Source organism: Drosophila teissieri, chromosome 3R (genome assembly GCF_016746235.2).
Source record: "Drosophila teissieri strain GT53w chromosome 3R, Prin_Dtei_1.1, whole genome shotgun sequence".
Classification (NCBI taxonomy): domain Eukaryota; kingdom Metazoa; phylum Arthropoda; class Insecta; order Diptera; family Drosophilidae; genus Drosophila; species Drosophila teissieri.
This window is the reverse complement of record NC_053032.1, coordinates 12,390,362-12,415,047: the sequence shown is the minus strand read 5'-3', so window position 1 is coordinate 12,415,047 and position 24,686 is coordinate 12,390,362. Positions and strand designations below refer to the sequence as shown.

Genomic DNA, 24,686 nt, shown 5'->3' with positions numbered 1-24,686 from the left:
AGGGAGAACTGGGAAAAGGGCGACCAGGCCAGAGACCGTGGACCGTGGATGGAAGGTTGCTGGACTGCCCGCGCCTCGCCTTCAATTACAAACACATAAATTCTCATTTCCATTTGACACATGACATCCCATAAAACTTGTTAAAAAGTACGACCACAAAGGCCCAGCCTCTTGTTTTCTCGGTCTGCAACGGAGATGGGATTGGAATTGGGATTGGAATTGAGATTGGGTTCGGGTTCGATTTGATTGGATTGCGGTGAAACAGGGAGAGAGTGGCGGGGAACGCACAGCAAACACTGCATCCAAAATGGTAAAACTCTGCTTCACAATCTCAACGACCCCTTGGCCATAAAAATGCGAGGGTTCCCTCTTTTTGTTTTTCTTTACGGACGCCGAATGATATCAGATTTCTTTTCATTTCTGTGCCTTTCGTTTCGATTCGTTTCGTTTTGGCTGTGACTGTGAATGTGCATTTCGGTACGGAGATGACGTAAAATGGCGGAGTCGCATTAAGCGCGGCCTTTTATGGAGTCCGCCCAAAGCTGCGTACAAAGCGGGGCTCATTATATAAATCTCATTGATCCGCCATTAAAAGATACAGTTTAAAAGCCCAGCCGCGGGGAGTGCAACAATGACGGGCTCCGGCACTTAATGGGGATGTCTGCAAAGTCTGTAGCACTTACGTTTCTAGGGAAGTGTTGGACAGAGATTGGGGCCGCTGTGTAAAGCGATTAAGAAATCCCCAAAAGGAAATCAACTATTCAGCTACCAAAACTCGGTGCCAAACAAAGTATCTAAACGGGCAATCTACGCCGAAAAAGGCATTACCGAGCGGGGTAAGTTTGGAATCCACTTTGTGACAGACATTCGCATAAGCTTCTCAAACGTTTGATGCCATAAAAACGAAATTGACATTTTCGCAAAGTCCGTTGCTGGCAATAAATTTGCTTCTTTCTGGCATTTCCGTTTATTTCTACTCATTTCTTTGGCATTTGCAGACAAAAGGAGCTGCCAACAATGTAGGCAGTACATCCCATGGATATACTATATGTTTTGCCGTTGGGAGAGGGTCACTTTCGAGCTGGCTTTTACGAGTCCACGTAGCCGGGGATCCGACTCCGACGATTTGGATTTACGAGGACGCTTAGATTTCGCGGGCAATGGAGCTCAAATCGTTACTGCCGCACGTGGAGGTCCGTCCGCCGGCAATTGTGAAAAGCGTTTTTCGATTGCTATTCTGCGCAGATACGAAGTTTTGGATATCCACCCAGAACTGAAACCGATCCGCGACCACCGGACAACACATGTTGCACACCGCTGAGCTCGCAAGCCGCACTGATTTGCATCCTTCTGTGGAAAACGGAATCACACCCACGCAATACTATTGACCTTGGGACGACCACACCGCTCAGCACTTTAAATAAAGGACTCAACTCTTTTCATAGCCTCCAAATGGCTTTAGAAACCGGATCGTAATGGCAATGCGTTTGCCTCAAGGACACCGTGTATCCTTCCATTGCGCAATGTTACGCTCGATCGACGAGGCCGCATTTGGGCCAAGGTCGCCTTTTAATGTTAATGCTAGATCGTAAAGATTTGCCGAGTCTCAAATGGAAATGAAGGGGTGCAGTTGTAAAAGGCAGATTTTAGTGTTTATGAGAGCACTTTGAAAAGTATTTTTAGCGCTTCACTTATGCTAGCTAAATATTTGCTGAAGCATTATTTGGCTTTAATGTTTATTAAGGATATTTCGATTTCACTTTTTTGAGCTGTGATTTTTATAATATACAAGTATGCAAGTATTATATGTTTTTTATATATTAAATTGTAAGAGCAATTTAATTTTACAGCGATAGCCTAACTGTAATGACCCGTATAATTAAATTTACTAAGACAAATGCATTTTTATAAATTTCATAAAAAAAGATGCATTTTTTAAATATGCAAAATGTATTGTTAGACTTAGAGCTCTGGGCTACAAATTTCTGGCCCTAATTAAATTTAAATCGCAATTTGTATTCCCGTTACTCGTAGAGTAAAAGGGTATACTAGATTCGTTGTAACAGGCAGAAGGAAGCGATTCCGCCATATAAAGTATATATCTTCTTAATCAGAATCAATAGCCGAGTCGATCTGGCCATGTCCGTCTGTCCGTCCGTCTGTCCGTATGAACGTCGAGATATCAGGAACTACAAAAGCTAGAAAGAGATTAAGCATACAGACTCCAGAGACATAGACGCAGCGCAAGTTTGTTGACTCATGTGGCCACGCCTACTCTAACGCCCACAAACCGCCAAAAACAGTCAGTGTTGAAGACTCTCCTTCGCCCTTCCATTAGCTGAGTAACGGGTATCAGATAATCGGGGAACTCGACTATAGCGTTCTCTCTTGTTTAATTTGTAATGCAATTTAAAAAAAAAAAGTCAAGTAAGTCGGTGCGACTGAAAAATTTAAAATTCCTTTACACCAATTTTTATAAGCATCTAAACAAACCCTTAAACAATTTGTCGATATAATTAACTGATAAATTTAAAGTGACTATACCCCAATTTTCAAAAGCATCTAAGAAAACACTTAGCCAAAAAGTTGTAAACATAATTAATTAAACAAAAATGTTTTATAACATTACAATTAACATTGTATAAGAAAAAAATGAAGAATAAATATTTTAATAGCGAAAACCCCGTCTTTATATCTTATAATCAAAAATATATTATCCCCAAACTCGGTAGCTTATATGTGTGGGAATTGTGGATACACGTACATACACACATATATGCACTGCTTTGACTTGTGGCGGCCATCATGGATTTAGACTCCGCCCTTTTTCGAATACAGACTGTTTTACCTTCTTATATTTTCTGCGCAGAGTCTTATACGAATTATTCGCTAGGTGGCGCTAGCCGAATTAGGTGGAAAAATTTGCTATATATGGTGGGTGAAATAGCTAGATGGGCTGTTCACCAGGCTAGGAGGGTGGACTCGCTAAAAAGGTAAGTGTTCAAGGCCAATGCACAGTGGGAACACATTTTACATTGGCACCAATTTCAGTTAAGAGGTACTTAAAGGACTTTAGTCTTTCATTTGCATTTTTATTATTTTAATTAAGATGTAAAAATCTGCAGTTTAATTCGCTTTTAATACATTTTTTCATATATCCGCCAGCGAAGACATTTTGTCCCGCAAATCGATGAAAATTAGCCTGAAAAATAATAAAATTAGGAAATAAAAAAAATATGATAACATATATTTTAAAGGGGTCGCGTTACAGTTAGAATTGTCAAGAAATTGTAATATTTATACCCATACTGGTAGAATAAAATGGTATACTAGATTCGTTGAAAAATATGTAACAGTTAGAAGGAAGTTTATCCGACCCTAAAAACTATACATATTCTTGAGTAAATCTGACCATGTCCGTTTGAACTTCGAGTTCTCGGAAATGATAAAAGCTAGAAAGTTGCGATTAAATATGCAGATTTTAGTAACGCCCACACTTTTACAGAATGTTTCAATATTTTTCGGTTTCCTCATTAGTCTTGGAAATTTCAATCTAACTGTAACGCGAACCCTTTTAAATATTTTGTATCATATTTTTTTTATTTCATAATTTTATTATTTTTCAGGCTAATTTCCATCGATTTGCGGGAAAAAATTTGAAATTTCCTAGCTATATGAATGCGGAAACTCTGATTCTGTGGTTTTTAAGTAATATTTGTAAAAAGTAATTTTCAGAAATGTTGTTTATTATTAGTCACATTTATTCTGTATTCAAAAGTTTTGCAATTTAAAAAGCTACACATTGTTAATATACAAAAATTCTTGCAAGCAATATATATTTTACATGTAAAGGGTAAGCAGTCTTCGGCTTTCGTAGAGATTGCCGTTCACATGGTCATCTATCTGGCAACGCTGTACTATCTGCACGCCATTATTTTCTCGACAAGCCCCGCCCCGTCACAGAGAAATGGTATAAAAAAGTATCTGTATCCGTATGAGTTGCAACAATGTGCGCGGCCATTAGAGACACAGATACGAGCCCGTACTGAAAGACTCATGTAGCGATAAGGTGGTGGAATGGCAATGGTTGATAGATAGATAAAGAACACAAAACTGAGGGGTGAAAAGTGGGGGTGGTGAGCGTGGCTCCATTTTGCGGAATTGGATTAAGCGGCAGCGGTTCTTCGTTCTTAAGTGCCGCCATTCCATTTCCCGTTATCTGTGTCCGGGCTTTTATGGCCGTACGTGATCTTGGAGAGCAAACGAAGGTCCGCGGCAGGGCGTGGGAACTTCCCAGATGCCATACATGAGATGTCGAATGGCGACCGGAAATCTGTTTCATCCCTACTATGTTTTCTCGACGAGTTGCTCGTCTTGCCGAAGATTGCTGTAATAGCATCACGCACTGGTAGATAGTGGAGTCGAATTAAAAAGGACATAAAGCACGGCTATGATAACATTGTCGTTCTTAATGGGGCATTGACTGCATTGAGATGCGTGGGAAGTTCCGCTGAGCAACAGTCTTTTATTGCTAATCAAATAATTTAGATATTCATTTTGGGGATTGGGTGGATTAGCCTTTGCATAGTGAATACCGAGATCCACTTAATTAAAGCAATAGCTTTGCTTTTGTCTTTCACATTCTGCGCTGTTTTATATAGTTTAAGTTATAATTCGTATGTGAACCGATTAATGTACTTTTATACATTCTTTTATTCCTTTTGAAAAGTTATCATATATTTGGATAATTTCGTAAATATAGCAAAGTACTATTTTGAACAATTTGAACTATTTTAAAACCACTGGGTAAACATTTTATAACTATAAATTAAACACAATTAATGGCAATAACGGTTAAAACAAGTTTAGATATTTGTATTCTAGCGTTTTAAATTTAGCCATAATTAAAAATGTATTGTTGGGAAAGCCACCAATTATTGTTCGAAAACGTTGAGAACTAAACAAAGTAAAAACATTTTTTTTAATTAATATTATTTTTTATTAATTACCTAAACAAGTGTGGAATATCCGATCATAACATTTTAAACAGGATAACAAACGTAATAAATTACGCTGTATTTAATGTGTTTGAATATCAACGATTCGGAAGTTGTGATCCGTTTACTTTTACGTTCACTAAGGCTGTAAGATATCTGATTAGTTTAGAAACAAAATAGCACAGTACCAATTTAGAAATGTTTAAATTTTAGAGACGGCGAAGCTATTTTCTACTCATTGTAGAAAACAATTTATGTATATAGTGATGTGTTAAAACTTATATACCGAATTATAATTTCAGATATTAATGCTTGTATTTGTTTGTGTTTTTTAATTTTTTTTTTAATAATTAAAATTTATTTAACAACGGTTTACATGAGTTAAGCCGCAGCATTAAATACGTTGATTTATAAAGTGTTACCACTCTTGTTGAAGTTCATAGTTTTTACTTGAAAAGTCTTAGCGATACTATAATGAAAAACAGTACTCACCCCAGATTGCCTGGCACTTGAATCAAAGTATTATCATTTATAACAACGGCACAAATACAATCTGCGGAGAAGTCACTTGCCGTCGGCTTGCAATTCCTAAACGCGATTAATATTATAATTGGCGGTAAGGTGCAATAATTGATAATGGCGAGATATTTGCCACCGGTTCGACTAATGGGTCCCGGTTTGATGATGGCTATAATTTAAAGCACACAGTCAATGGGTCTGGCGCGTAATGTTTATGAAAATTGCACATTAAATCTTTGTTTTGTGGCCCAATAGTCTGTCAATTACACTGTTATAGTTCCCGTTGTCGTTGTAAACGCTTTGGTTATTGTTGTTGGTTTATTATTTTAACACTTTCGAGCAAGAGCGCGCCGGCGGTGGCCAAGTGTTAGAGCCAGTTTTGGGTTTTGGAGTCCGAGGTGCGGAGCGTCATCGAGTGAACTGAATGGTGTGCGAGTTCTCCGATGTCTGTGAATCGCTGTTAGTTTCCAGGAATCGCAATCGCATGGCCCACTCACACTCACACTCACATTCACACTCGCACTCACACTCCGAAATCAATATACGAAGCCGACGCCAAGAGTCACCCAGTGCGATGCCAATAAGGCGATGGGCATGGCATGGGGTATACCTATGGCTATAGGAAAATCGGCAACAACAACGGCGACCGTGACGAACGCGGGCCGGGGTCTAAGAAAAACTTCGACTTCGGCTTCGGCTACGGCTCCGGCTATAGCTCTTGGGATCATAAATAGTAGATAAACAAATAAATAAAGCGGCGTGGGGAACCGCCTAGATATATGACGGGCATATATCTTTTTTCGAGCCGCACCCGCACCCTTAAAGGCGCACGCTTACCCCACCACAGTATCCGATACTCTTCGAATTCGATTTCGGTTCCTGGCCTCGTTGGGGTTGCAGCTCCGCTCCGTTCCAGATACATAAATTCGCCGACGCGACGGCAGGAATCAACCACCGACACCGACCGTTGACGCCCCCGCCCCAAATATCCGTATCTATATCTGTATCTGTATCTGTAAGTGTAGCTGCGCAGTGCGCCCTGCAAAACGAAGCAGTACCAGTCACTTGTTCCCAGATACAGATACACTCCGTGCCACGTCGAAAATCAATCACCTTCGACAGATGCATTTTATCGTGCGCAGACTCCGATTTATGAGACCAACTTTTGGGGTGGACGCCCACATATCGCTCGGGCTTATTTACTTTCCCAGCACTTTGGCTTATAATATAGAGGGCATTAATTCTCAAATGCTGTCCAGATAAAGGACGACCTGCCGAATTCAGTTTGACCCTCAATGAAATCGAAAGTCTTTAATATAAAGCAGAATAATTGCAAAAATGGAAGGGACAACTTTACCAGTACTATTTGAGTTGTTTTTTTTTAGGGAAGAGATTTTATATCAAAGCTATGAAGGACATCAGATACGACTACTTGTAAAGTTAAATGAAACCTTTTTTGTTTACAGATTATTCCTATAAAAACATTTATAGGACCTAAATGGTCTAATTGTAGAACATTTCTCCCTAACTCAATACAGCTCCAGGCAGAAATTGATATCCGCCCTAAATCTTAGTTTATAATAGAAGCCGTGTTGGTTTAATATAAATACCTATTTTGATAATTAATACAAGGATTTAATACCCTTGTAATAACTTAACTGAAATAATGATATCTTAAGAAAGAGTAAATGCATTTTAGCGTTTACAAAAAGTTAGTAGTGATGTGTGCAAATCAAAGAGGGAAAGTGAGTTCCGTAATAAAATCCTCCTCCTGTCTACCAAATGCCCGTGTGGTGTGGCCTTTTGGAGGATCTAACTGGGCACGGACGTGTGCTAATTCGAGAGCCAACAAAGGTAAGTTTGCGTTCCAAACAGAAAACGGACACTTTTCCAGACCGTTCCTAAAGTCCAGAGGTGGAGTGGTGGAAGGCGTGAGAAGGGGCCAAGCGGTACAGGCCCAGCGCCATCGACACGGTCCAAAGAGCCGACTCGACGCCTGGCCAGGTGTTTACCTGCGAAATGTGTGGCAAGCTTTGTGTTTTGTGGCTCCGGACACTTCCTCAAGCGGTGCAAAGACAAACCGCTAAGTGGCTGCCCAAACAACGCGTGCTGGTGTCGTACGACTAATCCAAATTGTTCAGATTTCCTCCCTCAGTCCTCACTCCTCACTCCATTGCAGTTACAATAAGAACGAAGGAGAACAGGTGTGCTAGATCTTAAACCTGTTGTAATACTCGTCAGATTGGCTATGACATTTGCTTACAAGTCTGACCTGTAGTTTACTAAAATAAGGTATCTTTTCTTAAATCCCGGGCTAGCTCTAGTCTTTAAATACATTTCTACCATCATGTTGTGCCTCTACTTGTGTTTGAGCTTTTATATTCAACTGAACCAATATAAGAATAATGAATATTAAAATAATTCAATATTTAGAAATCTTAACTATGTAACCAAAGACGTTGTGTGTCGGTGGGACTGTGGAGGATAACTGGGAAGGTTGCCCTGATACAAACCTATTAGAATCAGTCACGCACTTCTTTGCACCCGCACTCGTGGCGAAACGACTGCAAGTCAAATATTTTGACGGTTTGTCAAAGAAGTGACAAGACAAACCCTCACCGGAACCGATAACGCGGTGCCCCATAATTTGGCAGCATGGCTTTTGTTTCGGGCTCGTTCTGAACTCGGATTCTTCTTAAATGCCGACCGTGTTAAAGGGGAAATCACACATTTAGCTCGATTTGCATTTGCTTGCGACTCCAGCTCCGAGAGACCTCTGTCCGGTGATTTACGATGCCGAATCGATCCGGCACCGAAACTCGGTTACTTGTCGGCTGGAGTACCTTTCCAGTTTTTAGTTTCTGCCGGTGGTCGATGTGCGAAGTTGTACGAGTACTCCGAAGCTGGCTACTGTATTTCACTCTCTATGGAGCAGGTTCCCCCCACATCGGAACGGAATTAAAGATGGCCATTGCCGCGAAATAACCGCTGGCTTGGCACCGGACGTCTTGATACTTATGCCGAGAAAATGGAAAATTCGATGTCGCCATTAACATTTATTGCTACTTTGGGAAAACTCGATTACACCACCACCACCGCCGCCTCCGGCGCGCACATTGCACTACCATTGCACAGCCGCCATTTTATGAGACGCGCCTGGGCACTTATGGCATCATCAGGACCTCGGAGGGGATGATCCGGGGAAGGATGAAAGGATGTCAGGATGGCGGGATGGCAGGATAACTGGCAGTCTCGTAAAACGGATTTTGCGCTTAGTCAGGATGCGTGCAGCAGTTTTATGGACCGCTCCAGCACTCGGAAAATGTATACAGTTTTCCATTTACAGCCTTTGCGCTCCACTGCGCCTGCAGCCTCCGCTGTTTGCCATAAAATATCGAAATGTTCGCAGCCATAAAAGTTTATGAGTGCAGGCACCCAAATTGGGATTGCCCAAGCTCCGAGATCCAGGACACAGGGTGGAAACTTGTCAGAACTTAACATTCAGCCAGCTGGCAAACTCTCCGGAAATGGATAAGTACGTGGCATTCACGGTCAGCACCGTCTTCTGGCTGCTATTCGCCATCATTGGCTTCCTGGTGTCCTACCGATACGAGGAGCGCGGTCTCATCCGGTCCTGTGTGATCCTCACGGTGGTGTGCTGCTACTTGGCCTGGATGGTCACCTTCGTGATGCAGTTGAATCCACTGAGCGGGCCGCGAGCCAAGCAGAAGATTATCCTCGGCATGATATGCTACTGGCCCAACTCTTTTATCCACGATCAGAGGGACCCGTAGAAACGCTGCGTATTATATATTTTTATAAAGCAGGCCTAATGTCCTAAATGTTCATGTTTGGAGCATATCCTTTGAACACTATTTTCTTGAAAATAATTGCTAAACTTACAGAAAGTCTCGCCGTCTCAAATTTGTTTCCAAGTTATTCAGGGCCAATGAATTATCCAACTATGCTAAATCAAAAAGGCCGCCGGCTTTTATATGAAATTACAAAAATCATTCCGAAATATAAATGTGTTATTAATTGATCATTGCTCGTTTTTGGAACACCTTCGGAGAATATTTTGAATGTTGTCTTAAAATTAAACGAATGTTTTGCGAAGGGGGAATAACATTTACATAGCCCCTAATGTCATATCAATGATAGCTAGAAAAATCTATACCAAAAAGTACCTCATTTTATTTCGCTTTCCCGAACGTTTTAAAATATATATTTTGTTGTATTTAAGAAATATATTTGTACAAAACTAAAAGAATTTACAATTTTTCTTATACACCTGGTTCCAGAAAGCCTTGCAGCTCCTCCACGAAATCGACCACCTTCTCCAAGTTAGGATGCCCCTGGCGGAGCTCGCCCATCAGGTCGACGGAGTCAGAAACTCCAAGGGATTTGGCAACTTGAATGCCATATGCCAAGGCCCCCTCGGCTTTCTTAGGGCCGAGATAGGATTTGTCAACCAGGTCGGGACGGTAGGAGTGGATGATGGCGCACAGAGCACGGCCACTGCTCCACGAGGCACTGAACTCGTACATGGGAATGCCGTATGGTTTAACCCTTTCTCGGCACCAGCGGAGCAGGCTCAGGCGTCGATCGCCGAATGTTTTTCCCAGGTACTTCGGCACCGATGCTGTGCAGGGGACGCGGGACGGCACTTTACGTGGAACTAAAGGCACTAAGGATAGCTTTTTAAGCAGGGATTTGGACTGTTTCTTCGGCAAAACCGGGACTAAGCTCGCATGGGACGTAATAGGGTTTGACTGGGTGCAGGGCTTGTATATCATGTCCCAAAAAAGGTCGGGTGGCAGAGAAGAAGCTGCCATTGGTGGCCTTGGTAAAATGCTAGTTCTACTTTTGGTACAGCTTAATTTTGAATCCACTGCACTGCTAATTTTACGGATCCATCTTTTTCGGATCGTCATCATGTTGCCATAAAGACATTTCATGAGGCGGCTCAACTTGAACCTGCAGTACGGAAATTTAAGTCTGTTGTAATGGGAAAGAGCACTCAAGGCTTTGTCGATGACAACCAAGGTATCCTTTCTGTTTTTTCTTACACTTCGAATTGCATTTGTATCTGACTTGCTCTCTTTTTGTAACCCGAATCGCAGCTGTGCTTTCCCAAAATACAACTCGTCCATGTCCTTTTTGATTTTACACATTGCGGTCTTGGCTCTCACCCTAATGTCCTTTTCCTCACTAAGGCGGATCTTCAGCTTCATAAGAGTCTCCTGTTCCGATTGATTTAGCTTAACCGACTTCCATACGAGGCTTTTCCTAGTCGATATTCTGCTTTTTCTTTGCACAGTTTGAGCGTTCCAACTTTGAGGACATCTTTTCTCTGGCCTTATCTGATTTCTCTCCTTTATTAATTGCTTGCTGGCTTCCTTCAATTTCTGATACTGTTCGGTGATGTCCTTTAAATGTATCTGGTATTTGGTCAGACATTCTTCGAGTGCCTTGGTGCGATCCCGCTCCTCAGCTAGTCTATGTTCCGCTGCCTCCTGTTTTCTGCGGGCCTGAAGGACCAAAGTTTTCTCCTTCATAATCATTAAATTGTGGCCCATTACTTCCAGTTCCTTCTTTTTCTCCGCATTTCTCAGCATTAGCCGCAGTTTGTTTAGCTCACAAATCGAACTTTCCTTTAAAGAAGTTTCCGCAGTAGTACAACAAGGTTCTGGATAGGCAAATTGCGGAGCTGAAGGAGGTTTTAAGGCCTCTTTGACAATGCACTCCAGTTCAAAGAGAATGGTATCAACGTCCAGCTGAAAGAGCGTTTTATTTACTTTATTTAAGCTTTCTTCAGCCTCAAGTAGTGGCAGGATCGTTGACAAACGCTTAATGTACCGAGTGCCTACCCATAAATAAACAAAGTTACATAATGCCACTTTGAAATAAGAACTTACATCGCAACAGAACTGTAGTCCTCGAGGCTTGGTCTTGATCGCCGGACCCAGGACTTTCGGCAAATGTCTCTCTCAAGGACCTCGTGAAGAGAATTACTCTTCCCAAGCAGTTCTTCATTCTGCGAACTTCATTGCGGCTCCAATCCGCGCTATTTGGTCCTAAATGGTTGCCATCCTTCAAATCGGACTGTATTTCTTTTATCTGGCTTACAAGCTCCTTTAATAGGGAACCCATCGGCAATGATAATTCAGGGAACGAAAGTGTGATTTGGTCGAGTTAAAAATCAAGAAAATTGTATTAAAAGTGGCAATTCAAAATATAGCTACTGAGAATGTTTAGAACTATTTTAATTAGTATAAGTATTTTATTATATTTTCCCAAATATTTGTATTTTTGTTTCTTTAATTTTCAACGGCATTCGTTTTATTAAAAATCCGTCATTTTATTTATACTTTCATGTAAGTTTCATGTAGATTGACAGCGGCCAGTAGACCCTTTGATGTAGAACTTTTGTACTATCGATTAGAATCGAATACGCATGTGTAAAATTGGCCTTAGCCAACACACGAACCATAATGTTAGTTTTTACAGAATTTGTTTGTTAGTAAATTTGCCTAATTGGAATACGACTTGAATTAATTATTGGACTGATAAGACAATAATATTGAAAATATTTTTATTATAATTTTTAATATTTAATTTTAATATTTAGAATAACCCCAAAATTTATTAAAATAAAAAAGGATAAAATGTACTATTTTTTTATTATAAAAAAAATTATTTTAAAGTTTTTTAAAAAGTTTTAAGGGCACCAATATATGGGTATTCCTCTGAACTCAGAATACAAATGTTATCAACAATTATTGTGTTGTTAGAAAACGCTTCTAACAGTATGCTCCCAAACATAAACCATTAATATTAAAATGTGTTTTCATATATTTACTAAATAATATTAAAATTACAGAACGAGAATAACGGGATAAAACATTAAATACTGATTAATATCTGCGAATGAAATAAAATTGAATAAGTTAAAGAGCTGATTGGAGGAAGAAAAGGTTAACCGACCTGTAGTAATTGGCTTTAAAAGGCCCGGCCTTGTTTAAGCCCATAAATTTGGACTGCTCATCCGTGAGCTCCGTGAGATGAGCGTCGAAGGTGGCGAGATGCAAACTGGCCACGTATTCATCTGAAAGTATGCATTTAATTACCCTTGGGATTCTTTAGCTAGAATAACTAATAACCTACCCATTTTCTTTGGCAGCAGATAGACATCCGACTTATATCTTCCTGGCGCAGAGAAGAGTTCAATCAGGGCCAAAGCCTGGGTGGATGAGGCCACGGATACGACAAACGAGGATATGGTGGAGCAGGAGAGATTCACCAGTCTTCCCTCGGCCAGCAAAATGATCATCCTGCCGTCGGGCCACCTGATGTGGTCCACTTGGGAACGGACACGCTCCCACGTTAGCTCCGGGGTATGCAATCCATTCTGAAATGGATGAAAATCGCTTAAGTAGTGAAGGCCAATCTGAAAGACCCCGACAACATACCACATCAATCTCCGAGCAGGAATGCCCCATATTGCAGAGGATACACCCATTCTTCATGCGATTCATGTGATCCCTGGTGATTACATTTTTGTTTCCCGTTGCCGTGACCACCACATCCACGCTCCTTATGACCTCGTTGAGCCGCACCACCCGGAATCCATCCATGGCAGCTTGTAGAGCGCATATGGGATCCACCTCCGTAACATAGACAATGCATCCTTGGCCCTTCAGGGACTGGGCACAGCCCTTGCCCACATCTCCGTACCCGCAGATCACCACCTGCTTTCCGCCAAACATTATGTCCGTGGTGCGTTTCAGACTGAAATAAGATCAACAGAAAGGATTAGTCAAACTCTACATCGTTGGAAGAAAAGAATGTGTGTCTTCAATTCAATTCAATTTTGTAGCAATTGGATTTGGAAGTTGTGTTATATTGTTATAGATAGTACTCTTCCCACATCATGAATATCTGAGCTCACCTGTCCAGGATGGAGTCACGACACGTGTAGAAAGTATCAAACTTGTTCTTGGTCACAGAGTCGTTGACGTTGATGGCCGGAACAGTAAGTTTTCCGCCCTTTGACAGCATGTACAGCCGGTGCACGCCCGTCACACTCTCCTCCACAATGCCGCGAATGGCCTTGAAGTAGTCCGGGTACTTCTTCAGCATAAGGTGCGTGGCATCGCCGCCGTCGTCCAGGATCAGGTTCGGCTGCCAGCCCTCGGAGTGGATGATCTTGTCCAAGCACCACCAGAACTCCTCCTCCGTCTCGCCGCGCCAGGCGAAGATCGGAATTCCCGCCTCCGCCAGAGCGGCGGCCACTGCGTTTTGTGTGGAATAAATGTTGCAGGCAGCCCAGCGAACAGTGGCGCCCAGTTGGACGAGCGTCTCGATGAGCACTGCCGACTGAGCGTTGACGTGGGTGCATCCGACGATATTGGCTCCCTTCAGGGGCTTCTCTTCCTTCGCCCTCTTCCTCAGCGTCATGATGCCCGGCATCTCCGACTCGGCGATCTCGATCTCCCGCCTTCCAAACGCACTCTTCGAAATGCTCTTCACGCAAAAGTCGGTGGCTCCGGCGGAGTTGCGCTGATGGTTGTCCTTCGGGGAGACGTCTTCCTCGTCGGAGCTTCCGGTGAAACAGGCTGTTAGGGAGATTAATAAGTATGTTGAATAGGTTCAAATACTAGAAAAGATATTAAAACAGAAAACACGGATATCTTTTATGATATATTATAGATATATATGGTAATCTAAAGCTTTTCAAACCAATTCACCCTTTTTAGTTAGTTTACATATAAGTTTATAAGCCTTAAAATGATCGGGTTATAATACTTACTGGAACTGAATGAGCAGGTGGACACATCAGAAAACCGTCGCGCTTCGATACTTGACTTTTTCACAGCAGTCTATTTAATAAAAAAATTATATTAATGGCAATAATAATAAAGTTAATTATAGTCAATTAAAATTAATTTGTAGGATACCTTTTGTTTACATTTTCTCTTGTCACCCGCAAATTACTTTGTTTAATTGCACGTACATATAATGACAAACTTTAAGTAGACGATGAACTCATTGGAATTAACATAAATCATGTGATACAAAAGGGAGATAATAAAACAACAAGTTCTTTGCAAATGAGAGATCAGTAAATACAAAAAAAAACAATTGACTTATTATATTTTATCTAACATCAGGTGTTTTTGTTTTTTTGCATATTTTAGCATCACCTTTACGTGTTAATAAATGCTAAATATATTTGCCCACATCTAATGAATTTGATTCCACTCCCTTGACTAACTAGATTTGTAAAATAACCGCATAATCAGGGTAATGGATTCGATTCACAACTCATGAATTTATTGCACTTTCCAATTAACAAATTGCCATCAAACATAAAGCATGCAAAATCGCACATACGAGTATGTGAGTATTATGGGGATTGATTAATTTTTTATGAAAAACCTATTTGAAGGCGCGACTTTTGCGTCGTTTCCAGCTAAATCCAGATTTAAGTGCAGAGAAAAGCCGAAGGAAATAAATTCGCTGTTGGCCACTAATTGGCATCGTTTAGCATACCGGCGATAATTCGTCGCGCCAATTGATTTCGAGAGATATGAAATCGCGAATATAGATCTACAATTCAGACCTACGTCGGAAGCCTCCCGGAGTGTATGTAAACAGTTGAGTTAATGAAATCTACGACTGTATACCGTGGCCAGTGAATGTCTATGTCTATGGTTGTTTACGTTTCACTGGCCATATGGAATAAACATGCACTTGTATCCACAACACTAGACTTTTCTACTATCTACTCATGACCCCAGCAGATCAATATTTTGATTACAAGTTGAAAGTCTGCAGAGCTCATAAGGTAAGATTTACTCCAATGATTTATAGCGGCCATGTGGTGGGCAATGTAATCTGTTATATGTAGATATAGTAGTTTATAGTTCAAGACTGCGATAATTTAGTTCAGCTTGACCCCTACTAAAGCGTTACAATCAATGCTGCTTTACTGAATTTCTTACTCGACCACTTTCACGAAGTGTATTAAACGCTTCGAGGTGAATGAATTGCTTTAATTTACTGTTCAGAGATCGCCTTTGGGTGCTTTGTTTGGTTGTCGCAGTGTCACGTGCTATTTTTATTATTTTTTTCTTAATCGCCAAGTTCGGCGATTGAAACCAGTTGTGGGAATCTGGCCAACACACCTACTAACTTCGAGTGGCTAATAAATATTCACTACGGTGCTTCCTCCCATGGTTATAGTTACCTTATCAGCCAGACTCAGGTCGGCAAACGTTGTCTCTGGCATTTTGGCCATTCTGCAGGCGCTGAGAGCAGATAAAGAACAAAACAAAAAGTAAACCAGCAGTTCGAATAAAAACAAACAAGCAAACGTATTCAGTGTCAGAACTTATTCAAAGCGAGCGAACGACCTTCGGGGACTTACACTTAGACGGATCCGAAACAGGTTATGAAGTATGCTCGGCTTTGTCGCGTTTTATTCCGACTTCTTACGTTCTATGCAGCTGGGAGACCGGCTCTAATCATCCAGGGCAAGATCCGCCTGGATAGCACCTAGACTATCTATATCCTATATCAATATTTGGCGGAGGCACAACGCCCGTTCTGCTGGAGATCTCCGATCGGACTAAATCGTCCCGCGTTTCGAATTCAAACGAGATCGCCAATCGATCGATCTGTTTGCCTAATGTATTTGTATCTAGAGCGATCTGCGATCTGCGATCTCACGGATCGTCCGCTCGCGACTGGGGCACACAACAAACTGACTCACTGCACCGGGTTTATTGGGAGGCAGCACGATCGTGTGGAAATACAGAAATACGGCAAGTAAAAAGCAAATAAGAAAAGAAAAAACCAAAAACCAAAGAAACACAACAAGTCCGCGGAGCGGGTATCAGCAGCGGTTCAAATAAAAGATCGCCACATTTATGAGAATCTTATCACGAAGCGGCCTCTTATCTCTGCTTCCCCCCTCGTCCCCCTCGGGCGCTTATCATAATCACAACTTCACCCCATGCAGTATTCCTCGGCAGATTACGGAAATCAATTTCGACTCTGACGTAGGCAAAGTGTCCACTCGCATGAGTGAACTTCATTAAAGCTCCTACATAACTTGAGTTCGAGTTGAAGGGCTTGACTTAATTGAAATTAAATGTGAAATATTTAAGCAGAGAGGGTTCTTATCGCCTACTCCATGCATAAGTATTGGAAGCTAAGTACTCTGTCCCTTTTAATGCGATCATTAAAATAATACAGCCATTGAGAAAGGTCACTCTTATCAAGATAAAAAAATTTGGGGTAGTTATCATTAATTTTATAACGGCAATACTAACATATTATTAATATCTGCAAATATTTTGAGACCTTCTCTTATAAAACGACAAACAAAAAATTATGACACTATTTTATGTAACAATAAAAATATTGGAACATTTTTTAGATATTTTGTTTATACCTCTAAAATAAAAAAAATATTCAAAATTTTAAATTATAGATACAGATCACAATAACTTGACATAAGGAACTCAAAATAGAGAGGCGCTTTTTAATCAGTTCAATCTTTTTGCTTAAGACATATCTTAAGACACATGTTACATGTAAAAAGTAAACAAATATAAGAACTTTCTTTCAATCATTTTTTCAATTAGTTCTTCAAAGTAGTTTGGGCTTTTACAAGGGGTGGGTCGTAAACTTTACTTTCTGACGTGCCAATCGGCCATTTTTAGCCATCGTTGCCCAATGATTTGATAGCATTGCACGCTTTTAGCGTGGCCATAAAGAGGGAAGAATTTTAATCAAGGCACCGAAACGGGATTACGCCATCAACCCTCATGGCAAGTCCTTGGATGAGGGATGCTGGTTAGGGGATGCAGCATCTGCGGGGGATGATTGTTACCTTAAATTGGTGCAGAGCTCCAGGGGTTGAGAGGTTCATTATGTCCATCCGATGGTCTAATTGGCTGCTTTCAATTCCGAGCAGTGTCTACATTGTGCGTGATAAACATTTATTATACCGGCTTCTGTTGGGGATTCTCATTCTCGTGATCTTGTAAACTACTTTATTGCATACTGCAGATACGACCCCTTGGGCTCCGAGGACAAAAGATACAACTTTAAAGGGCAAGTATTTCGTTTATTCCATTAACTATCTTTGTGATCTTCCATAGGACTAAACTTATGAGAATTTACACGTCCTAAAATACAATCCACATTTCATAGTTTGGCTTTAGCAGTCACTGTCGCACTCGTATTGCACCTAGAGTTTTTCAAACTCTATCCTTAAAAAAGCCACAGGTCTATATACAACGTACGTACTATTTACAAATAGTTAAATCTACGCTTGTTTATGTACAAGAGTCTACTTAATACCGTCCGGGTACCTATATACAAAAAGCCGGGCCTTCGAGCCCCGTTTTTTAAAGCGATCCCACTTTCTCCATCAAATACCAGGGCAGGAACACGGAGACGGCCACCACGGCCACACAGGTGGCGCACATGGCCACTGTCGCCGAGAGATTGGTCATCGAGAAGTGATCCTCCTTGTCCTCCAGCTCCTCATGAGGATGCCTCTCGAACTCCAGGACCTCGACGTCGAAGCGAAAGCGCACTTTCGACTCCGGGGAGTCCTTGCGCCACACCAAATGGCCAGACGACTCACGGCGCTCCAGGCTCCATTTCGGATCGTGGACTGAAAGATTAAGAAGAAAGGATTTAGAAACACCAAAGGAGATCTGTTTATCAGTGTATTATATGGGTATAACTATGCACCAATATATAAGAATATCTTCTACATCTGACATACAAGTGATTTAGAAATAACTGCAATACAATCTTGTATTTATTTATATTTATGAAAATGTATCGCAGAAAATGTATTTGACAAAACTTAGTACACGACAATTCTACATCAAAGAACTACATTTATGTTCCCATAAGTATGCAATCAATTATGTTTTTGAGCATTGCGTCAAACTGATCGTGACATTTCGCTTGAAAGTGGTAAAACAGCTATTTTTAAAATTACTGCTTCCATATGAAGGCGATCTGTCTACAAAGTATTTTATCCACCATGATGCCAGGCTAATTGAATTAATTTAAATATAATACTTACCTGATCCAGTCATTGTGCCGCTTTTGGAGTAAGTTCAACGAAAAACCCTGAAATGGCACAAAAAATATCATTGAATAAATTAAATGAGAAATACTGCTCATGTAGACGGCGATTAAATGAAATGTTTGCCATTGCACTTCGCATAAGTTCTGAGTAATCAAACGTTCTAGGCGGAGTACGACCATCTAATTAGCATTCCAGGCACACGATCAATTAGTGCTCACACTTCCCGACACTCAAAATTGAAATGGAACACGGCGGCCAAGTTGCTGACCCTGTCCTTCCATCGCTCAAATGAGCAGAGCTATTATTTCCCATATAACAAATACTTTTTATATGATATTCCATTAACCCGGCGTGAGTTCGCTTAGACTTTAGTCGCCTGAAATTCCAGCCAGTTAAGAACCTCGGACATGTAAGATGTATATATTGACATGTGGGGAAGACGCCACCTGACTTTTTACCTATTCCCTGTTCACACATTGGCATTTATTTTACTTATTGTCTTTTTGTCATGGGAAAAAGTGGTGCCACATTCGAGGGCAAACACCAAAAATCAATCACGCTGGACACTTTGTACTGGTGGAAATGGGTTTTTATCACATGGGTTAAGTAATCAATACTTGTAAATATTGCAAATTTGATAAGCACTAAAGGAGCGAGTGACCAGCAAAGAATTGCTTATCTAACTTGGACTCTACTGAGCAACGGCTTGAGGCAATTTATTTTTAGCATTGCTTTGTGGGAAATTATTTATGGTCAAACCATTTCCGTAGACTTGTAAATTTACAATTGCGTAAGTTCCCTAAATCGTGAATATATTTTTAATAAAACGTAAACCTTCCCTATACAGATATCCGAACGATAGGCTTTCAATGACACGGACCCTAATTTAATTTACCACCATCCTTATCTTTTGGCTCTGGTGATTTGACTAATATTCAATTTTCGAGGAAGTCTATTTGGGATAAAAACATATGCGACTGCATGACGCAAAACGGGGAACTAAACATAAATAAACGAAAACAAAGAGGCAACAAACAAATTGAAATCTTGGTCGTTTTGCCTTTCGGATACCCCGCTACTGAACAATTATTTTTAGATGGCTCTCGCAGTTGAAATAGCGAAATAAATCAAAATTGGCAAATGAAAATATGAGGATCTGATTGTGTTTGGAGAACATAAATAAATCAGTACGCCCTGTTGTTAAGGGGTACTGCAGAGTCGCAACACATGGCTGGGTTCGTTTGTGAATGCGGTTTTTGCATATTTTACGTGGTGCTCGTATTCCGAAATGACATCGAGAAAGGTCGCAGCTCCAAATTAGCATTCCACGCATTGTAGACCACTGCCCTTGAAATCCGGCATTACGACAGCTTACAAAACCGATTCTCCCGGTTCCACACGATCTGTTTCATTATCTGGAACCTTTCAATATCCAGCACGGCATTTGGTGTGGTACCGTGGAACAAAGCCTATTTGCTTAGTTGGAGAGCACTCTGTGCGAAAGTGCCTAATATTTACCTCACTCACTTCAAAGCACTATACTGGTTTGGTCCCCACCCGGTCTCTATCCAATCAGTCAGATTTTAGCACCTTTCGCCACCGAATGATAAACTCCAGCGATTGCCGCTCGATCGACACGGAAAGTGATCGTTCTATGGCGATTTGCGAGTCAGACAGGGCTTTTTTACTGGACTTTGGTCCGATTCGATGCGATTCTTTGTGCCTGCGAAAGTACAAGTACATATGTATGTACATATCTGCAATAATACACCGCTTACACACGATCGCTTTTGCATGGCATGAAGTCCCATACGATCCGGTGTATGGGTGATTTTAATTGGTTTTCCTATTTTTGTTGCTGCTCTGGTCCGATAAGATTCACAAAGAAACGGCAACGTCAGCTGAGCACTTTTAATCAATGAACTCACAGCGCACTCACTCGTTTCCCAGATGCCCATTTCCACTTCCACTTGAGTTCGGCCACAGTGGTCCCTCGCTGCCGCCGACCCCAAATGGAAGAGTGTCACGGCTGGCCGTCTTGGCATCTAAGCTTCGTTAGCCGAAAACCTGATTTGGCCAATGCCATTTTTATGCACATCCACATGCACGGATTACGCAAGCCACGCTCCACTGTTTCACAGCAAAGCCGCCAAGACAGCCAAGACAGTAAAATAGTTAGTTAGTTTCCACAAGTGCGAATCGCGCAATCCGACACAAATCGGCATTTAAATTCACGGGGAGGTAAACACGCGCCAGCGATAAGAGTAAAGACCTCTTTCGGTGGAGCTGATACTGATGTACAAATGGTTGTATTTACGGTATGCTGTTGTTCATCGTATGTTGTCAGTTAATCAATAAATATGTGGGGGCTGTTGCACAGAGAGAAAATTATGCTCCACCAAGCCAACTAATCACTTTGAAAACGAATTTGACAACTTATTCAAAACCAGTTTTTAACTGTTGCCTCACATCTAATAGGGAAAAAGTAATTACTTTTTAACTTTTATGCGAATATGAGTATGGTAGGGTTTAAAAATGTATTCACATATTGTATAAGTAAAACTAATAATGGTAAATGACTTATTCACATCTCTACATATGTGTGATAATTTAATTATAAATTATCACGAGTTGATTACTTCAGTCTTGAACAAATTCTTTACACAATATTTATATATATTTTACATATTTTTTCATGGCTCATTAGCACTGCAGTTTTTTATATTTTTCCCTGTGTTACAATCGATTCGATGGTCGTTTGGGAGGTGGTGCCACTGGCAACCCGAGTAATCAATAACAAACTCAATGTAGTATTTGCTATGCTCGCATGTTCAATTGCATATTTATGTAAGCCCATACGTGTTTTTGTTATTACCGCTGCGATTTGAAGTGACTCGACTTGCAACTCGAGGCCAAGCGCCGCTTGAGAATTAGACAACAGCTGCAGCCGTGCACCGCCACTAAAATAACACTCGCTCTCGCACACACTCGAAAAGTCGATTCGATTCGATTCAACTGATTCGACTTGATTCGGATCGATCTTGCTGAGCTTTTGCCGCGTGTGGGCCGCGCCGAACTATTGGGGTCTAGAGCGTGGAGCCGACTGCCGACCACTTGCCCACTCACCGTGCTCCATTCCAGCCCCAGCGGTACGAGACCAGAGTACCAGAGTACCAGGCAGCTTTACGAGCGGTATTGCTGAGAGCGAAAGTCCGCCGGGGGCTCGCCCCTCCGAGTTCCACTACATCGCCTAGTGGAATCGCATACTAGTACTAGTGCTGCCGCTGGTCTCTTTCGACTGCGAGTGCTCGTGGGTAAATTAACTTAATGAATGAGTGAGTGATTCCAATCGAAGCTTGGGGAAAAGCCAAAGACGGCGACCTGGGCACTTACGATCACTGTGTAAGGTGTAAGTACAGTCAAGCCTCTGTAGTGAGCGACAGCACCTTAGATTTGTAAATAGTTCCTAAACAATTATAATAATAATTTATTAATAGTTAGCACTGAGCAACAGCTGTAGCCAGGCAAAATGAAAATAAATGTAGCTGGTGCCGTGCTGTAAAACTAGACTAAAGTCACATAATCAACATATTTACACGTTTTCCTTCTGTTTCCGCCTGCGTTTGACACTCTACATAATGTGTAAACGGTATTTAGCATATTTATTATTTATTTGAACAATATAAACAAACGTGTAAATAAAAGGGATAATTATTAATATATTAGGAAAAGCTATTATTAATTATTTTCAGCGCAATACTATGGACCAATTGTTTTCAGCCACGTAAGTTAGTACAATTCTATCTTTGATAAAAGAGATACAAAAAACACCATAGACCCTCTTACAAAAAGTACTCCTACTTTGATAGGGATTCCGTAAACCAAGAACTAAGTAGTATACCAAGCGTTCAGCGAAACTAACACCATGCCCGTAGATAATTCCATGGAAGAGTATCAGCATCAACAAAGAAAAAACAATAGCGTTTTGTTCCTCATTTCTTACTTTGTTGTTCTCGACTTGTCAGTACATATGTTTGTATGTACATTTACACTTACTAATCTGAACGAGAAATTTTACACAGAAAAAATCATTTTATTAAATAAATAGGAAATTTTGATTGAATTTCTATACAATTGTGGCAATAAAGGATCGTAATACAATTGCTATGTTCATGGCCTATTGGAACTTCCAACTGTGTTTTTATATATACATAATTATATTTTTACAAACGGTTGAATAAAATATTTTTCCGAGTGTAGTTGAGTGCGCCGGGTAATTGTGACCACCGAGATGACAATTGTTTCAATACACTCACATATTCGGGTATGTGTTTGCTTGGGGAGCGGAAGACCCAGATAATCTGCGCGGAGCGAGAATCAAGTGTCATTTTTCCCTCAGTCTACCACCGACTTTGGACCAAAATAAATACAAGCCGACGGAGTCCCGATCCCGATTGGAATACACAGAGAATAGGATCGGTGGCCAGTTATGTAGATCTGCGCCGTTATGTCTGGAACATCGACCTCTGAACGCTCCAACTCCGAGGACAGGTAGTAGATGGGCATCCAAAAATCCACGTCATGGTCGTAATATCCCGCTTGCAGCCCATCTAATCCCTGCTTAACGGAGGTGCTCAGGAATTGTGCCAATATCCAGTCACTGGAGAGCTTGAACTACGAATACAACGACGTGTTGTTGAGCGAATCCAACGAGGGGAAGATGATTACGCCGAATCCGTACTCCTTTAGCGGCAACATTTCCGTCAGCAGCTGTCCAAGTGAAGATGTGTCATTTACGGAAAGCATCCTGGAGGACAACGGACGCATTTCGCTGGCCTATGAGAACCTGAAGACCATTCCGCGGCGACTGGCCGACAAATTTGCAGCGCAGACCAAGTTTCTCGATTTGAGTCACAATGATTTCCGAAATCTTAGATTTCTCTCCTTTTTCGAGGATCTGGACACTTTAATTCTGGACCGCAACGTAAACCTGGACATAAACACTTTTCCCTATTTGCCGAGCTTAAGGATCTTGTGGTGATTACCATAAATCTTGCATAAAGTGGTCCTCGCAATACGAGTATTGTCTATTTGTTTGGCAGGATCAACAATTGCGATATAGCGAATATAACCGACTGGATACACCGCATCGAACGGCAGTGTCCTGCGCTGGATCAGCTCTCTTGCATGGGGAATCCTGGCATCCGCACAGTTTTCGGAGGTCAGGGACCCCGCGAGTATATTCTACAGGTGCTTCCCCAGCTAAAATATCTCGATGGACTTCCGACCAGCAGAAGTACAGTTCATACGACGCTGTCTTCCTCACAAGGACAGGCTCAGGACTCCACCAGCAATTCGGAAAAGCCACCACCCGCATCCGCACTCACTTTCAAGGACATCTTCCGGCCAAAGCATTCCAGAAAATCGCACAGCGGACGCATGTACGGCAACGGCTCCTCCACAAATTGAAGTAATATGCCGAGGGAGGGAGGGGTATTCCACTGATTGCATTCTGTCCCATTGTTGGACTATTTTTAACCGTCCGCTGGATTATCAGCGCTGCCCTCGGTGCCCTGCAGTCGTCGATTGCACCTACAGTGCTATGCAAGTAAATATGCATATGGTATTGCCATGTGCGTATATAAATATGCAATCGTATGACGATGGACATTCATGAGCCTAGTGAGAATTAATCTAGTGCATTATAGCAATTTTTACAATAATAAGAGTCAATGACCTCAACGAATAGTCAAATAAACAAAAGTATAAAATAGGTACCATCTTCAGAATAAATGTTCTTAGTTTTATTCTGAATGTCGTTCAGTGCCCGATTAATTTTACAGATGTCAAAAATGGGCATGAGTAAGATATTGTTTAAAAACTCGAGGCCAGCAAAATAAGTTTAATGAACATGAAATCGTTCATTGCGTTTTTAAGGCTTGAAAAGAGAAATGGATAAATATTTAAATATGGATAATTTATTATTCTACATTTATTACAAGACTATTTTTGCCTACCCCAATAATCAAGGCTTTTAATTATCCGAT

General features: G+C 41.2%; 5 protein-coding genes across 8 annotated transcripts; 2 read left to right on the top strand and 3 right to left on the bottom strand.

Moving 5' to 3' along the window:
- The first annotated feature begins 8,963 nt into the window (after positions 1-8,963).
- Positions 8,964-9,563, top strand: LOC122621507 (V-type proton ATPase subunit e 1). The gene has a single exon (XM_043799377.1). It carries the CDS (start codon positions 9,044-9,046, stop codon positions 9,308-9,310), a length of 267 nt encoding a protein of 88 aa, XP_043655312.1. The 5' UTR covers positions 8,964-9,043; the 3' UTR covers positions 9,311-9,563.
- A 219-nt stretch (positions 9,564-9,782) lies between these two features.
- LOC122620911 (calponin homology domain-containing protein DDB_G0272472) lies at positions 9,783-11,741 on the bottom strand. Of its 2 annotated transcripts, none has more exons than XM_043798591.1 (2): positions 11,435-11,741; positions 9,783-11,382 (listed from the first exon to the last, which is right to left on the bottom strand). In XM_043798591.1, the coding sequence occupies exons 1-2, from the start codon at positions 11,667-11,669 to the stop codon at positions 9,800-9,802; spliced, it is 1,818 nt and encodes a 605-aa protein (XP_043654526.1). In that variant the 5' UTR covers positions 11,670-11,741; the 3' UTR covers positions 9,783-9,799. The 2 variants fall into 2 exon arrangements, with proteins under 2 accessions (XP_043654526.1, XP_043654527.1); XM_043798592.1 differs by having other exon boundaries at positions 9,784-11,293; positions 11,435-11,536.
- Positions 11,742-12,396: 655 nt separating this feature from the next.
- Positions 12,397-16,299, bottom strand: LOC122618876 (adenosylhomocysteinase-like 2). Its single transcript, XM_043795472.1, has 8 exons — positions 15,949-16,299; positions 15,769-15,829; positions 14,329-14,398; positions 13,468-14,134; positions 12,989-13,307; positions 12,684-12,927; positions 12,504-12,624; positions 12,397-12,440 (listed from the first exon to the last, which is right to left on the bottom strand). Exons 2-8 carry the CDS (start codon positions 15,817-15,819, stop codon positions 12,434-12,436), a joined length of 1,479 nt encoding a protein of 492 aa, XP_043651407.1. The 5' UTR covers positions 15,820-15,829; positions 15,949-16,299; the 3' UTR covers positions 12,397-12,433.
- Positions 16,300-17,625: 1,326 nt separating this feature from the next.
- Positions 17,626-21,751, bottom strand: LOC122618879. 3 transcript variants are annotated; one of them, XM_043795477.1, is made up of 3 exons: positions 20,167-20,185; positions 18,634-18,680; positions 17,626-18,210 (listed from the first exon to the last, which is right to left on the bottom strand). In XM_043795477.1, exons 2-3 carry the CDS (start codon positions 18,644-18,646, stop codon positions 17,939-17,941), a joined length of 285 nt encoding a protein of 94 aa, XP_043651412.1. In that variant the 5' UTR covers positions 18,647-18,680; positions 20,167-20,185; the 3' UTR covers positions 17,626-17,938. The 3 variants fall into 3 exon arrangements, with proteins under 3 accessions (XP_043651412.1, XP_043651411.1, XP_043651410.1); XM_043795476.1 differs by having other exon boundaries at positions 20,158-20,176; XM_043795475.1 differs by lacking the exon at positions 20,167-20,185 and adding an exon at positions 21,515-21,751 and having other exon boundaries at positions 17,629-18,210.
- Positions 21,752-22,985: 1,234 nt separating this feature from the next.
- Positions 22,986-24,464, top strand: LOC122618878. The gene is made up of 3 exons (XM_043795474.1): positions 22,986-23,190; positions 23,245-23,676; positions 23,742-24,464. The coding sequence occupies exons 1-3, from the start codon at positions 23,147-23,149 to the stop codon at positions 24,106-24,108; spliced, it is 843 nt and encodes a 280-aa protein (XP_043651409.1). The 5' UTR covers positions 22,986-23,146; the 3' UTR covers positions 24,109-24,464.
- Positions 24,465-24,686: the final 222 nt, after the last annotated feature.